The sequence below is a fragment of the Globicephala melas genome, chromosome 20, assembly GCF_963455315.2.
Source record: "Globicephala melas chromosome 20, mGloMel1.2, whole genome shotgun sequence".
In the NCBI taxonomy this organism is placed as follows: Eukaryota; Metazoa; Chordata; class Mammalia; order Artiodactyla; family Delphinidae; genus Globicephala; species Globicephala melas.
In genome coordinates, this window is record NC_083333.1 from 51,237,631 (window position 1) to 51,255,378 (window position 17,748).

At 40.4% G+C, this 17,748-nt stretch overlaps 1 protein-coding gene and 1 pseudogene across 1 annotated transcript; both read right to left on the reverse strand.

Moving 5' to 3' along the window:
• Positions 1 to 404: 404 nt before the first annotated feature.
• On the reverse strand, positions 405 to 1,339 carry OR4D2 (olfactory receptor family 4 subfamily D member 2). Its single transcript, XM_030881599.2, is given in 2 exon segments — positions 405 to 1,180; positions 1,183 to 1,339. Coding segments are annotated over 2 exon segments (933 nt in total).
• A 14,922-nt stretch (positions 1,340 to 16,261) lies between these two features.
• On the reverse strand, positions 16,262 to 17,197 carry LOC115866289 (olfactory receptor 4D1-like; annotated as a pseudogene).
• Positions 17,198 to 17,748: the final 551 nt, after the last annotated feature.

Genomic DNA, 17,748 nt, shown 5'->3' on the forward strand with positions numbered 1-17,748 from the left:
GGGCCAAGTCTCCAAGTTCTGCACTTTCTCTATCACTCTGGACAAAGAACAAAAGGGTTATCGGGAAAAGAGATCAAAAGGCAGAAAACAGAACTGCCCTTCTGGGGAAATGCTGTCATCCTAAGGGAAAACCGTCCACCAGAGGCATAAAGGAGAGTGTGGCTTTCCAACATATTTCCAAGGGAACATATCTTACTGTCATAGAAGTGTTCAAATCAACCTTCACACACACAAAAAATAAGGATATTTTCCTTTTTCCTAAAAAACTGAGTTGCTTAATTTCAAAATTATTAAGTTCTAAGATGAACTTCACAATATTTCCAAAGCTATGAAGCAGTAAACAGTGGCTGTCACTCCACCTTATAAATAGAAAACAAAGCCAAAGAGAAGTGATCCGCCCACTGTCACTCCCTTTTATAAACCAGCTGGTACCTCCTTAATCTTTTCACTGCTGCCTGCATCTCCTTGTTTCTCAGGGTGTAGATCATGGGGTTGAGCATGGGGGTCATGACAGTTTGGCTAATGGATACAGCCTTGTCAATGGAGAAGGAGGTAAAGGGCTGGGTGTAGAGGTAAATGCTTGGAACAAAGACCATAGACACCACGACGATGTGAATGGTGCAGGTAGAAGCTGCCTTCCTCCTCACTTGCCCTGAAGGAGACCTCAGGATCACCAGGATGGCTGAGTAGGAGGTCAGGAGAAGGAGGAACCAGATGAGGACCAGCACCCCACTATTGGAAATGATAAGGAACTCCAGGAGGGAAGTGTCCGTGCTGCCAAGTCTCAGCACTTGTGGAACATCACAGTAGAAATTATTTAGGACATTGGGGCCACAGAAAGGCAGGGGGATCATCAGAGTCAGTTGGCAAATGGAATGGATGAAGCCTCCCACCCAGTTAGTCACCACCAGCCCCACACAGATCTGAGTGTTCATGATGGTGACATAGTGGAGGGGCTGAGAGATGGCAACAAGGCAATCATAGGCCATAAATGAGAGGAAGAAAACCATGGACCCTCCCACAGAGTGGAAGGAGAAGATCTGGGCCATGCAGCCCTGATAGGAGATGGCCTTCTTCTCAGCGAGGAGGTCCACCACCATCTTTGGGGCAGTGACTGTGGAGAAACAGAGCTCTAACACAGCCAGATTTCAGAGCAGAAAATACATGGGTGTTTGGAGTGGGAATCAAAGGTCACTGTGACCATGATGAGGAGGTTTCCCATGACAGTGGAGGTGGAGACAAACAGGAACACCAGAAACAAGAAGAGCTGGAGCTCCTGAGTCTGTGAGAGCCCCAGAAAGACAAATTCTGATACTCACGTGAGGTTCCCTGATTCCATGGTGTTTTCTCCATACACCTAAACAACACAAACCACAGACAGAGATGCATGAAGTCACTACTTGCCCATTTAGTGCTTTCAGTGTCCAGGTCTAGCTGATGGAAATTTATGTGCAGATCGTAATACCAGTTCTGATTAAATGGCCTTGTCTCTGGAGAGTTCACTAGTTGGTGCTGGAATACACATTCTTGAGATATCTTAAAGCCATCCAGAGACACATGCAACCTGCCTTTCCAAGATTCAGTGTAATATAGTGGTGGGAAGGCTCTTGGAGTCCAACGGACCTGCAGTCAAATTTCAAAGCCTCTATTTCCTTGAGATTTGGCCTTGAGCTAGTTACTTAATCTCTCTTAATCTCAGTTTCCACATCTATAAGAAAAATGTTTTCTTTATAGAAATTGTCTAGGGGATTAAATAAAATAACACATAAGGTTCCTAGAACAGTGCCTGGAATAATAAATGGTAATCACTCTCCTCTGTGTAGTCTCCTGCTCTAAAGACCTCCTCCCCTTTCCAGTCTCTAATACATTTTTGTACCAATCATTTTTCATGCAACAGTTAGCACATCATAATGTTAATGAATTTTTCATGTGTCTATATTTTTCCTCCACAGTTCATAATATGCTACAGACATAAGTCTTGATTCATAATTTATTTGTGCCCTGCAGTACCCATCCTTGCTCATAGTCAGTACTTAATAAATAGCTGGTGTTAACTGCTGAGTGGGTGAAAAGCTATTGTGTGTGCAGGTCCATGCAGGGGAGCCTCTGGATACAGCTGGGCATCTGGGGCATTCCATTTCTTTCCATCCTTCACAGTAGGTCGTCCCTTACTAGGTGAGGCTCCCCAGATCAGAGGTGGAGACAAGAGGCAGAGGGGTAACTATCATTAGTGAAGAAATAGATGATGAATATATTGTTTGAAGGAGACTTAGAGCTCTTCTGAAAGGACAGCAATTTCAGAAGATGTTATTGAATCCAAGAGTAGAAGAGAAAAAAATATTGAAGGAGAAGAAATGGAAATAGATGAAGAATTAAAGGGAGGAAGGAAATTATAAGGAAGGAAAATGGGGGAATAGAATGAGTGAAGGAAGAAGAGATGGAAAGATGGTGGGCAGGGGAGGGAATGGGAACAAAGGGGAAGAAGGACATAGAGGTTGAGAGATAGAGGTGACAGGTGAGGGTTAAGTGCCCTCCCCCCTCCCCCTGCCTCGTCTCATCTCCCACCCTGACCTCATGCAATCCATTATCTATCAGAGACCACTCCCTTATTTTTTTAAATTAATTTTTATTGGAGTACAGTTGCTTTACAATGTTGTGTTAGTTTCCACTGTACAGCAAAGTGAATCAGCCATACATATACACATATCCCCTCTTTCCTGAATTTCCCTCCCATCTAGGTCACCACAGAGCACCAAGTAGAGTTTCCTGTGCTACACAGTAGGTTCCCACCAGTTATCTATTTTATACACAGCAGTGTATATATTTCAATCCCAATCTCCCAATTCATCCCACCCCCCCCTTGGTATCCATACATTTATTCTCTATGTCTGAGAGATCACTCCCTTATTTTTCACTTCAATTTGTTTTCACTCCAGTCCACTTTCTAAACAGCTGTCCATGAGACCTTTCTAAATGCTGAAATGATCACATTCCCCTCACTTCTATCCTTGTAGTGATGCTCACCAGAGCCCCTTAGGAGCCACATCCAATACTTTGTGGATCAAGTCAGGGTGGATACACGTACACGTGCATGCAACACAGCATGTCATACAGGGCTGTAAAACGTAAGCTCCATCTGCCTTTCTAATCGGTATCTCCACCTCTGATGAACCACTAGCTCTTTGATGGATTAAAGTCTTAAACACACTCCATATTTATTTATTTCCATGTTGGTTCCCTGGAATTCTGTTCATACCTTCTCAACCCTAGAAAAGGCCCACTAAAACATCACCCTCTCTGTGATTCCTGTCACCATTTCTCCCATACAGAACAAATTCCCCATTTTTCAGTGTTCTTAAACATCGAAAACATACTCTGCTATAGGTTTATCATCATTCATTTTTTCAGCTTCTCTCCTCAACTTACTACATCGTAATTTCAATATCTTGGCAACCCCAGGACTTGGAACAGCCGGTCTGATACAGCACATGCTCAGTAAATATTGTCAAGTTAATGTATTAAGGAGGTAATTGATTATGTGGAGATTTTTAAAGTGAATTTACTGATCCTATGTTCCCTATCTCATAAAGCCACATCTATAAGTGGTTGTTAAAATTAGTGGGTTTTACATGCAACCTAAAGCAGCTGCTTAAAAGCACATCCCCTCAATTACTTCCCGAGGCTCTCCTCCAACTTTAAACTTAGTACCATCAAGTCTATATCACTTTTTTATTCTCTCCAGCCTCCAGCAGGTGTTTTCAAGAACCTAGCTACCATTGACCTATCCAGAAGTGTGGAAACCCTCAGGCTCTCACCTTCCTTCAGCCCCGAATGGGGGAAGAGAGTTCAGGTCTTACATATTTCTGGGAGGTCCTCTCTATGCAGCTTCACAGCTTTCTGATCTCTGCCCATACCTCACACACACAACTCATCGGCATGACCCTGGGGACGAAGGGATATCCTTAGGGAGAAATTATTGGACTGGGAACAGGAAGCAGAACTGGAATGAATCTTGCTGGGGACAAGGGAACAATGGGAGTTGCTAAAAAGTTTCTAAGTCGGGCTTCCCTGGTGGCGCAGTGGTTGAGAGTCCGCCTGCCGATGCAGAGGACACGGGTTCGTGCCCCAGTCCGGGAAGATCCCACATGCCGCGGAGCAGCTGGGCCCGTGAGCCATGGCCGCTGAGCCTGCGCGTTCCGAGCCTGTGTTCTGCAACGGGAGAGGCCACAACAGTGAGAGGCCCACGTACCGCAAAAAAAGAAAAGTTTCTAAGTCTTTCAGAAACACTTGCTATTTGACCATACTCCCCAAGGCAACCTACAGATTCAATGCAATCCCTATCAAAGTACGAAAGGCATTTTTCACAGTACTAGCACAAATAATTTAAAAATTTGTATGGAACCACAAAAGACCCCAAATAGCCAAAACAATCTTTAGAATGAAGATCAGGGTTGGAGGAATTATGCACTCTGACTCCAGACTATACTACAAAGCTATAGTAATCAATACAGAATGGTATGGGTGCAAAAACAGACACACAGATCAATGGAACAGGATAGCCAGAAATAAACCCATGCACTTATAGTCAATTAATCTCCAACAAAGGAGGCAATACAATGGAGGAAAGACAGGCTCTTCAATAATTGGTGCTGGGAAAACTGGATAGCTACATATAAAAGAATGAAATTAGAATATTCTCTAACACTATATAGAAAAATAAACACAAAATGGATTAAAGACATAAATGTACAACTGTATACTATAACATAGGCAGAACACTCTTTCACATAAATTGCCACAATATTTTTTGAGATATGTCTCCTAAAGTAAAGAAAATAAAAGCAAAAATAAACAAATGGGGGCTTCCCTGGTGGTGCAATGGTTGAGAGCCTGCCTGCTGATGCAGGGGACACGGGTTCATGCCCCAGTCCAGGAAGATCCCACATGCCGCGGAGCGGCTAGGCCCGTAAGCCATGGCCAATAAGCCTGCGCGTCTGGAGCTCGTGCTCCGTAACGGGAGAGGCCACAACAGTGAGAGGCCTGCGTACCGCAAAAAATAAAAAATAAATAAACAAATGGGACCTAATTAAACTTCACAGCTTTTGTAGAGCAAAGGAAACCCTCGATAAAACGAAAAGACAACCTGCTGAATGGGAGAAAATATTTGCAAATGATAGGACCAATAATGGGTTAATAGCCAACATATATAAACAGCTCGCACAACTCAACATCAATAAAACAAAAAAACCAATTAAAAATTGGCAGAACTTAATAGACATTTTTCCAAAGAGGAAATGCAGATGGCCAACACGTACATGAAAAGATTCTCAGCAATGCTAATCATCATGGAAATGCAAATTAAAACCACAATTACCTCATACCTGTCAGAATGGTTATCAGAAAGAACAGAAATAACAAATGTTGGCCAGAATGTGGAGAAAAGGGAGCCCTTGTACACTGTTGGGACTGTAAATTGGTGCAGCCACGTGGAAAACAGTATCCGGGTTTCTCAAAAAACTAAGAATAGAACTACCATATGACCAAGCAATTCCACCCTTAGGTGTATATCCGTAAAAAACAAAAGCACTAATTTGAAAAAAATACACGCACCCCAATGTTCCTAGCAGTATTATTTACAATTGCCAAAGTATGAAAGCAACCTAAGTGCCCATCAACAGATGAATGGATAAAGATGCAGTATATAGATATGACAGAATACTAATCAGCCATAAAAAAGAATGAAATTTTACCATTTGCAGTAACATGGATGGACTTCGAGGGCATTACGCTGAGTGAAATAAGTCAGACAGAGAAAGACAAATGCTATATGATATCACTTATATGTGCAATCTAAAAAAGTATAACAAATTAGTGAAAAAAGCAAAAAAAGAAGCAGATTCACAGACATAGAGAACAAACTAGTGGTTATCAGTGGGAAGGGGGGTGAGGGGTGATATAGAGATGGGGAGTGGGAGGTACAAACTATTGGGTGTAAGATAGGATACAGGGATGTATTGTACAACACGAGGAATATAGCCAATATTTTGTAATAATTGTAAAGGGAGTGTAACCTTGAAAAATTGTATAAAAAATAAAATTAAAAAAATTGCAAACTCCCTTCCCCCCCAAAAAAGAATACCTGGAACATATTGGAAGCTTAATGAATATTAACTGAATTAACGCATGAGCAAATAATTTAACACATGGAGACTATAACCAAACTACCTTCTGTTAATGCATCTGCTTAAGTGCAAATAAAATAATTCTATATGAAAACTCCAAAAACAAAACAACACAGCAACAAAAAATAACACTTACTATTTGAAAGGTCTGCCTTGAGGGCAAAAAGCAAGCAAGCAAACAAAATTTTTTTTAAAACCCACAAAAAACAACAAAACAAAAACCCACCAATGACAATGAAAATTGTAGCGATTCATGACATGTAAGATTAGGAGATCAAGATTAGAAAGGCCAGAAACTCTCAAAATTTCTGGGATTTTTGGAAGGACCCACTTCATAGACCAGTGGTTCACACACTTAAACATGCATTAGAATCACCTGGAGGGAATGTCAAAACTCAGATACTCCCATGCAGAATTTTTGACTTAGTAGGTTTGGGTGGAGCCTGAGAATTCACATTTCTAACAAGTTTTCAGGTGATGCTAATGCTGCTTATCTCACAGTTTGAGAACCACTGACTTTGAGTTTCACTGCTCTTGTCAGCAGAATGAACAGTTCTTTCTCACAGCATCATCAAGGCGACTGGTTTAATAGTTTACTTTTTTAAAAAGAATTAATTGACCTTGACTTGGACAACATTATAGGTGGGAAGATATTTGTATACTACATTGGAAACAAAACCTATAAATCTGTCTTTTATTTTGTCAACCGGATCCCAAGGTTGATTCCCCATCCATATCCAATTCTATTGCACCATCTATAACATTCTAGTACCCTTTATATATGAATTATTACTCGGTAAGATCCTTCCTTTCATACAAGGACTAGTACAGGAAGTGCATATATTTTCTTATTATGATGAACCAGAATTGGAATTTCTAATCTTGGTGTCCAGTAGCTTTCCTTTCTACATGAGATTTCCAGGATGATCTGAGTTCTTTTGTTACAAATATTTATACTTAGCAAGAACATAGAAAAACACTATCTGAAGCTCTGGTTTTGTCCAAATACAAAAGATATAGATTTAAAAAAACATGAATTCTTCCCAATATTTAGAGCTTTGTTCCACTTAAAAACCAACCACCCGTTAAAATAGCCTGGGTTGAGGCTGGGGAAGGGACTAGGTCTTATCAATCTCCTTGACTGTCAGATGTCACTAACTGTAACATTATTAACAATAACTAATTAAATTACCTGGACTAATTCATTATAATTCTGATTTGGTTTTCAATAAGAAAGCCATTATATCTTCTACTTTATATATTTCTCCTCTCAAGTCACATAAATGTTTGTAAACACATTTCAACCCCAAAGTTGATTCCTCAGAGCATGATTGTGGACGAGTTATCTGTTTTAGAAATTGATTACAATGTGGCTTATTGTTTGGGAGTTATTGTACTTGGGCCGTTGTGAACATTCAATAAATGTGTAAAAATTAATAAACAGAAGCTTCAATTAAATAGTGTTGAGAGACCAGAAGGGGGAGCTCTCAAACCTTGTGACAATAGCAGAGCCCAACAGGAAAAAGGAAAGACTCTACTTCTTTCCTGGCAAGAACTCAGCCAAAGAAAAGCCATGGGCTCTTTTTTTACTACAGCCTGCCACCTTCTTTTTTCTCTCTAAAGAAAGAAGTGCCCTTCCCACTGGGGACTTGCACGTGGCTCACTATGGGTGCAGACCCTGAATTGCAATTCTCTGCTGATCCTGAATAAACCCATCTTTGCTGGGAAATATTTGGCAGTCTATTTGTTAGCATAACTGAAAGTTATCCTTTTTTAAGAATAGGAGAGCAGTAAAAGGCAGGTTGGGTACACCTCAATGCACAATGTTGCAGATACAAAAATAAGAAATCCATTCTCCTCTCAAGGAACTCACAGGTTGATGCGAAAAACAGACCCAGGAACACATAAAGGCACTTCAGAGAGGAGATACCTCTACTAGCAGAATGGCCAACGGTTAAAAGGCTGAGCAGGTAACCATGACTGGAAGAGAAGGAAGACTTCGGAGAGGACATGACATTTAAACAGAGGTAAAGTTCAAATGTGTTAGGCAGACAAAGGAGGGAAAGTGTGTTTCTGACAGGAAGACCAGGGGTCCGGGGATGAACTGGCACAGCATACACTCCAAGAGCCCTCAGGGCCTTGACAAGGTTGGAGCACAGGGGAAGTGAAGGGACATTAGGGTAGAAAGGAGGCAGGAATCACTGTGAATAGTGTTAAGAGATCAGGCTCATACACTTAAGTTTTACCTTGAGGGAGGTAAGAAGCCGGTGGAGGACATTATGCAGAAGAATGACCTACAGATGCGGGCCTCTCTGGCAGCAAGGAGGAAGAGAGATGGGAGAGTTGAGAGGATGAACATAGCGGTGCAGCTCCTCTGTTTATTCATACCCCATCCTGTTTCAGAAGAGACTACGTGAGGGCAGTTAGGAGCTTATAAGTGTTCTGTGTTCGTTACCCAGCCCATCCCAGCTTCAAAATCATTAAAGATGTGAGGAGGGTGAAGAGCTAGAGGAGAAAGGGAAAAGGAGATGGGAGCTAAGAACAGAAGGAGGAGGATAAATAGGTAATTAAGAAAATTCAGAGTGTGAAAGCCGACGAGCCAACAAGGACCCATGGCTCAGTGATATCAAGACCCTGATTCAGTGGGTCTGTGGTGCCCTTGGCCTCTCCCTCATGAGCCGAGATGGCCTCCATGCTTCCTTATGGTGTAAGTCCTCACACATCTCATTCAAAGGTTGGTGGGGAGGAAACGGGTGGAGGGCAGTTTCTTTCTCCTCCTGCATCTCTTGCCTCTACTCCTGGAGGAGAAATCTTTCCCAGAATCTCCTAGGCTATCACACTGTTTGTTGTGATCACATGAACTGGATCACATGAACACATGAGCACTCCTGGCTTCTAAGTGTTCTGGGAAGGTGAACACTTATGATAGGGGACAAGCAAGGGGGAGGTGGTTGGCAATGGCTTTGGGTAGACACCCAAGAACAAGGCTATCTTCTTATAAAGCACCTGGAAACGGGGATGAACATGATGGACCAGAGGCAAGAGAATACTGACAGGGATGCAAAGTCTGTCATATGTAGGATAACTCTTCTAACAGTAGAGGTCATGAACTCAAATGTGAGGTCACAAACTCAAATAAGAAAAGGAGGTCAGCGGTAATTTCTCTGTCTAAGAGGTACTGAGGATCATCACGCTCCTCACCCCAGGACAAAATTTGAGCATCTAAGCCAAAGACAGGAAATCAAGATTTTTCTTTGCAGAAACAACAACTCCTGAAAAATAGATCTCCATGTATTGGTACTTGGGTGTCCTCCAGTAAAGAGCTGATTTCCACCTGAACCCCTAAGGTAAAGTTTAAAAGCTTTAATACATAGAGGTATGAATTCATATTTTATTCCCTTACTCTTAAATGTAGATAGCCAAGGATCAACAGGAAGACCACTAATACAAAAGGGAAAAAAAAATAGAAAAATAAATGAGACGCAAACAGAAATGACATAGGAAATAGAAGAAAAGTTTATATAATTAACATTCTTTCAGAGAAACAAGAAGACATAGGATCCATAAATAAGGACAAGATGGTATTAAAAATCATAGAACAAAAAAGGGTTCTTGGATATTAAAATATGGCAGAAATGAAAACTTTAATAGAGAGATTGGAAGGTAGAGTTGAGAAAATCCTCCTAGTGTAGAATAAAAACATAGTTTGAATAGAGTTTCCACAGGATGGGGCCCAGCATGGGTTGTCAGAGCCTGGATATCCCTTTTGGGAGCCACCAGTTGCGAACATTAAAGCACAGTGAGAAGAATATTCCCATAGTGGGATGACTCAGTGTGGGGAGCAAAACTCCAAATGGATGAGAAGGGTGTCTATGTAGAGGTGCACCCTGATGTCAGGTGTCAGAGCCCAAGCAGGGTGAGGAGGGTTTCCACATGGGGGATATTCTGATGGGGGTGTTGGAGCACGAGTAGGGTAAGGAAAGTGTCTGAGCAGGGGGCTGGTCTGCTGTATGATACCAAAGCCCAACTGGAGTGAGGAAAGCATCAGGAGAGAGAGTGGAAACATGGACAGAACTGCTATGGGAGATGGTTGTATACAGGGGGATGAATGAAGCAAGTTAAAAAATTAAGGATAGAGTGATGTCAGAGAAAATGGCAGAGTAGGGAACTCCAAGGGCCCATCCCTACACAGAATAGAATTGAGAATAGAATTGAGAGTCCAGAAATAAACCATATTTTTATGGTCAATTGATTTTCACCGAGAGTACCAAGATTATTCAATGGGGAAAGAATTGTCTCTTCATTAATTGTGCTGGGACAACTGGATATCCACATGCAAAAGAATAAAGTTGGACCACTACCTCATACCATCTACAAAAAATTAACTCAAAATGGATCAAAGTCCTAAATGTAAGAGACAAAACTATAAAAATCTCAGAAGCAAACATAGAGGTAAATGTTTATGAACTTGGATTTGGCAAGGCATACTCAGGTATGATAACAAGAACACAAGCAACAAAAGAAATAATGATAAATTGGACTTCATCCTAATTTAAAAATTTGTGCATCAAAGACCCTTATGAAAAAAGTGAAAAGATTTCTTCCAAAGAATGGGAGAAAGTATTTGCAAATCAAAATTTGACAAGGATCTATTATCCAGAATATGTAATGAACTTCTACAACTTGACAACAAAAAAGACAACCCAATTTTAAAAAAATAGGCAATGGATTTGAATATACATTTCTGCAAAGAAGATATACAAATGTCCAACAAGAAAAAATGCTCAACATGAAAAGATGCTCAACGTCATTAGTAATTAGGGAAATGAAAATCAAAATCACAATGAGATACCACTTCATACATGATAGGATGGTAATAATAATAACAACAATAGAAAATTACAAGTGTTAGAGAAGATGTGAGGAATTTAGAAGCCTCATAATTACTAGTGGGAACAAAAAAGGGTACTGCTGCTGTGGAAAACACTTTGGCAGTTCTTCAACAAGTTACATATAGAATTAACCATATGACCTAGCAATTCTACTCCTAGGTATATACTTGAAAGTCCTGAAAACAGGTACTCAAACAAATGCTTACAAAGGCTAACAGCAGCACTACACACAATAGGCAAAAGATGTAAACAACTAAAATGTCTTTCATCAGATGAATGGGTAAACAAAATGTGCTGTATCCAGACAATGGAATAGTATTCAGCCATAAAAAAGAATGGAGTACAGGGAATTCCCTTGCGGTCCAGTTGTTAGGACTCCATGCTTTCACTGCTGAGGGCGCAGATTCAATCCTTGATGGGGGAACTAAGATCCCTCAAGCCATGCGTCATGGCCAAAAAAGAATGAAGTATTAATACATACTACAGTGTAAACTAACCTTATTGACATTGTGCTAAGTGCAAGAAGCCAGACACAAATATTTTATCATTCTACTTTATGAAATATAGAGGTAAGTCCATATAGGTAAGTCCATATAGGTAATCCATATAGGTAATATAGGTAAGTCCATAAAGCGGACTAGTGGTTTCCAGGAGCTGAGGAGAGGGGAGAGAATGGGGAATGACTGCTTAGTGGGTATGGGAAATCCTTTCGGGGGGATGAAATGTTTTGGAACAAGACAGAGGTGATGGCTGCACAACACTGTGAAAATACTAAATGCCACTAAATTGTACACTTGAAAAAGTTAATTTTAGGTGAAGTGAATTTCATATATTTATATAAAGGATTATGAGAGCCAGGTTCCTCAGCAGAGAAAATAGTTATAAGTGTGGAAAGGGAAAAACAGAATAAGTTCTAAGTTCTGTGATGCTGGATTGGGAAAGGAGAAATGTATATATATATATATATATATATATATATATATATATATATATATATATGTAACAGTGAGCACACCCAGCACCCAAGTTTGCCTTCTAAATACCATTCTCCACTCAAAGGAAGCAGGACTGTTTACTGAAATAGCTGATTCCAGAGCTGGAGCACAGAAAGTACAAGATAAGCATGGGGCGTTTCATTGGGCCGGTAAGAAAGGAAGTGCTCAAAGAATAGAAAGAACATATGGGACTTCTCTGGTGGTCCAGTGGTTAGGAATCCGCCTTCGTAGGGGATACAGGTTCAATCCCTGGTCAGGGAACTAAGATCCCATATGCATGCCGCAGCTAAGCCTGCGTGCTCTAGAGCCCACGTGCCACAATGATGCAGCCAAATAAATATTAAAAAAAAAAAAAAGAACATAGAAGCCAGCCTGAAGAGACTGTGACTGGCCAAATCTGGGGTAAATTGAGCATCAAAGTAAATAATGATAATAATGGATTATAACTTAATGAATAAAAAAAGGAAAATACAAGTTCACACAGATAATAAATAAATAAATAAATTGGAAGTTTGATAAGAAACCAGATATTGACATAGTCTCAAAGTACCTTTCCACAAAATATTTACTAATTTCCAAGGGAAAATGAATAACTTAGGTGAGAAGCCTAATGAACATTTCTTAGTCAAGTAATCAAAGTGATGGGACAACAAAAAAAAAGAGTGATGGGACACTAGTAAAGAGACAAAGCAAAATCACTCATCTCTCATAGGTTGTAATAAGAACACAGCATGACTTCTGCGATATTCCTGGCAAACTGACACAGATGCATCACCTGAGTCTAATCATCATGAAACATCTGACAAATCCAAACTGAAGGACATTCTACAAAATAATTGGCCAATAATTTTTTAAAGTTCCAAGATAATCAAAATCAAGGAGAAACTCTTCCAGATCAAAAGAGCCTAAAGACACATGACGACTAAATGCAACACATGGTCTTTTTGTTTGTTTGTTTGTTTAAGGTTTTTTTGATGTGGATCATTATTGAATTTGTTACAATATTGCTTCTGTTTTATGTTTGGGTGGTTTTTTTTTTTTTCCGGCCACGAGGCATGTGGGATCTTAGCTCCCCATCCAGGGATCGAACTGGCACCCCCTGCATTGGAAGGCGAAGTCTTAACCACTGGACCACCAGGGAAGACCCACAACACATGTTTTTGAAGCAGATTCTCTTTCTATGAGACTTTCTTGGGGCATATGGCAAAACTTGAGTAGAGGCTAAAGATTTGATTCTAACAATGTATTGATGTGTATCAATTTTAGTGACTGTATGGCAGTATTGGAGGGAATGTCTTTGTAGAAAATACACACAAATATTAAGGTGGACATCAGGTTGGCAACTTACCCGGTTTCCTCAAACCGTCAGGGGAAAAAAAAGTCCTTTATACTATACTTGCGACTTTAGTGTAAGTTTGAGATTTTTCAAAAAGTTAAAAAGGTGTTTAAAGTTAAATTTTTAAAAAAATTAAAATAGAAGAACTATTATATGTGGCTTCCCTGGTGGCGCAGTGGTTAAGAATCCGCCTACCAACGCAGGGGACACAGGTTCGAGCCCTGGCCCAGGAAGATCCCACGTGCCGCGGAGCAGCTAAGCCCGTGCACCACAACTACTGAGCCTGCGTTCTAGAGCCCGCGTGCCACAACTACTGAGCCCACATGCCACAACTTCTGAAGCCCGCGTGCCTAGAGCCCGTGCTCTGCAATAAGAGAAGCCACTGAACTGAGAAGCCCGTGAACCGCAACGAAGAGTAGCCCCCGCTCGCCACAACCAGAGAAAGCCCACACACAGCAACGAAGACCCAACGCAGCCCAAATAAAAATAAATAAATAAACAAACTTTATATTTAAAAAAAGAACTATTATATGTAGCAGAATATCTTTTTGTCCTCTGGATAAGAAGCAATTTTTAAAAATTAGATCTCAGTAAGAGGTAATACCAAAATAAAAGATTGATATACCTGACTACATGAACACTAACACCAAAAATAAAGAAGACAAACCACAAACTAGGAGAAGGTATTGTAATAAATATAGCTGAGAATAGATCAGCAAATTATATAAGAACTCCTACATTAACTAGAAAAAGTCAGTAGAAAAGTGAACAAAAGGCATTCATGGGAAACCTGAATGCAGTAAAAAATATGGAAAGAAATGTTAGAGGAATGCAAATTGACTACAGTAAAATATCATCGTTTACCCATACACTGGCAAAAATGAAGACGTCTGACAATATCAGCTGTTAGGAGGATGTGAATCAATAGGAACACTTCAACTCTGCTGATGAACATGTAATGTGTTACAACTTTGGAAAATAATTTGGCACGATTTTGTAAAGGTAAGTCTTTGAAGATCTCATGACTCAGCAATTCCACTTCAAGTTAATGAGCCATAGCTCCTCAATATAACAACTGGAGACAAACAGAAAAAATATTCAAAAGAGCACTGTTTGCTAGAGCAAAAACTGGGAGCAACCCCAATAACTTATTCTCACAATGGAATATAATATAGCAGCGCAAATGAATGAACCACAGTCAAACAGAGCAATATGGGTGTTTAGAAACATAATGTTGAGTGAAAAACACCCTCAGAATATTAAGTACAGTCTGATATGTTTATCAAGTTCAAAAAAAGCAAAACAAAACAATACACTGATTATGTAAAAATGTGATGAAATTATTTTTATAAGCAATGAAATGATAAACACAAAATTCAACAATATAGTTTCATCCGGGGAGCAATGATGTGATGGAGAGTACCTACAGGCAGGTATAAGCTATTGGTGCCATATGGTTCTTGAACTGAGTAGTGTGCACATGAGTGTCCATACAATATAGTGTTTTATAGCTTACATGCATTGTACACATAATCTTTTGCTTGTAATAATTATTATACTGTATTAAAATGTACAGCAAAAAAATCTGAATATTCATGATAATTTCCAATTTGAAAATAAAAGATGGAGTAAAGAAATATAAGTTACAGAGAGAGAAATAAAAAGTAGATCTGAACTCGACAGGGAAAGAATAGGGTGCAAGAAAAAGCAGAAATGCCTCTCTGTATAAAATACTGTTCAAGGTGCTGGGAGGATATAAAGATGAATAAAACACACCTTTGCCCTCAAGAAGCCCTCATCCCAGGGAAGAAAGTCAAAGAGAAAGGCAAAAACCCATGAGGTGACAGCTTTGGACTGAACCCATGCCTTAAATCTGGACCACTAATAGACATGGCCCTGCCCTCTGACCTTGGTTCCCCAACCATACTATTAGCATCTTCTTCTCAGCCATATCATCCAAATGATGTAAAGATTAGGTTGGGAAAGTAGAATACTTTTCAGATTATCCAAAGAATTTTTCTAGAAAAGGAATAAATCCAAAGGGAAAATACTTTTATGGGAAATATTTAGAAAAATGTTAAAAGTGAGAACACTTCCCAAATACTGCGGTGAAGGAGGCAGAGAGGCAGGGAGCAGAAAAGAATGTGATTGTTCCAAAGTTGAGATGAAAGTGTTAGGCTGCAATTCAATTGAGAGAATATTAAAATGTAAGAGTTGATAGGATTATTAAAGTTGGAACTTAAACAGGTTTTATATAAAGAAGTTGTGTGTCTTTTTAACTGAGTATTTTATGGAAATGGATATTATGTTTGGCTGTAGGAATACCACAAACAGGAATTTCTGGAACTCCTTGGTCTTTACCTAGTATTGTAAAGACAAAAATCTATTAATAAAGTCCTAATGGAGGCTATAAAAAAAAAGATGAAAGTGTTGAGCATTCATCACAGATATTCATCCATAGATGAGGAACTCTCTAAGTTTCCCCTTGTGATTGTGGGAGACCCTGAGTTTCAAACCCCACCCATATCTCCTGCCTCGAAACTTGGAGTCAGAGGAACAATCTCATGGCCAAGCTCTGCCCCTCCCTTGCTGTTCATCATTGAGCAGGTCACTTCTCTCTGAGTTTTCTCATTTGTAAAACTGTTTAATATAAAAGAACATATCCATTGTCAGTTTTGTGAGAATGAGATAAAAGTGCGAAAGTGCCTAACACAATACCTGCCACAGGAGTAGGTCCATAGAAATATTAGTTTAATCTCAACGGCTACACTCAATAAAGACTTTCCTCCACTTCTCACATGGGAAAACAAAAGTTCAGAGAGAAGATTTGTCATTTAAAGTCAACCTATTTTAAGTTCACTTCCTGCTGAAAATCACTAGGCGCTTGCCTAATCTCTTCATGGCCGCCTGCATCTCCTGGTTCCTCAGGGTTTAGATGATGGGGTTGAGCATGGGGAACATGACAGTTTGGCTGATGGGCACAGCCTTGTCCATGGGGAAGGAGGTGAAGGGCCAGGCATAGATATAGATACAGGGAATGAAGACCATAGACATGACGATGATGTGGGTGGTGCAGGTGGAAGCTGCCTTCCTCCTCGCCTGCCCTGAGTGGGACCTCAGCATCATCAGGATGACAGTGTAAGAGAGCAGAAGGAAAGGAACCAGATGAGGACCAACATCCCACTGTTGGAGATCATACGGAACTCCGGGAGGGAGGTGTCCTTGCAGGCAAGTCTTAGCACTTGTGGAACATCACAGTAGAAGTTATCCAGGATGTTGGGGCCACCAAAAGGCAATGGGAGCATCAGAACCAGCTGGACAATGGAGTGGAGAAAGCCCCCTACCCAAGCGGTCACCACCAGCCCCACACACATTTGAGTGTTCATGATGGAGACATAGTGGAGGGGCCGGGAGATGGCTATGTAGCGGTCATAGGCCAATACTGTGAGGAAGAAGACAGTCCCACCCCCTCAGAAAGTGGAAGAAGAAGATCTGGGCCATGCAGCCCTGGTAGGAGATGATCTTGGTCTCATGTAAGAAGTCCACTAGCATCTCTGGGGAAGTGACTGTAGAAGAGCAGATGTCTATGACAGACTGATTTCAGAGCAGAAAATACATGGGTGTGTGGAGCTGAGAGTCAAAAGTCACTGTGACAATGATAAGGAGGGTTCCCACAACGGTGGTGACATAGACAAATAGGAATACCACAAACAGGAATTTCTGGAACTCCTTGGTCTGTGAGAACCCCAAGAGGACAAACTCTGACACCTGTGTGATGTTCTGTCGTTCCATGGGATCTTCCCCACATGCCTAGAAGAGAAACTATTCAAAACAAAAACCATAAAAATTTAATCGTTCTCCTTTGGAGAGTCAGGATTGAGTTAATCAAAGTCTTGGTTGAGTACCATTCCCAAATGGAGCTTAGAAGAGCCTTCCATGGAGATAAATACATTTTCAAGGCTTTCACAGACTTATCTCCCTAACCATACCCTACATCGTATGGCGTTTATGGGTCTTTTTCCCTTTGTACCATGCTGTCCTTGTCCATGGGTTTCATGTCTGACTCACACTTGCTGTGCCTGTGAACCACAGGCTCTACAGATATAGATGAACCAATCAATGGATGAATACACATGTCACCAAGTACCTATGACCACAAACATCATCAACCTAGGTGCATCAATCTTGAGGGATATAGAGGTTAATGATTTTAGATAAACAAATAGAGACTTCTTTTCAGTGAACATTTGAGGGGCTGCCTATGGTTCATTGCTGAAGGAAGAGAGATGTGTATTAGAAGAAATTGTCATGTACAAATTCAGAGGCAAATGTGAAGAAAAACA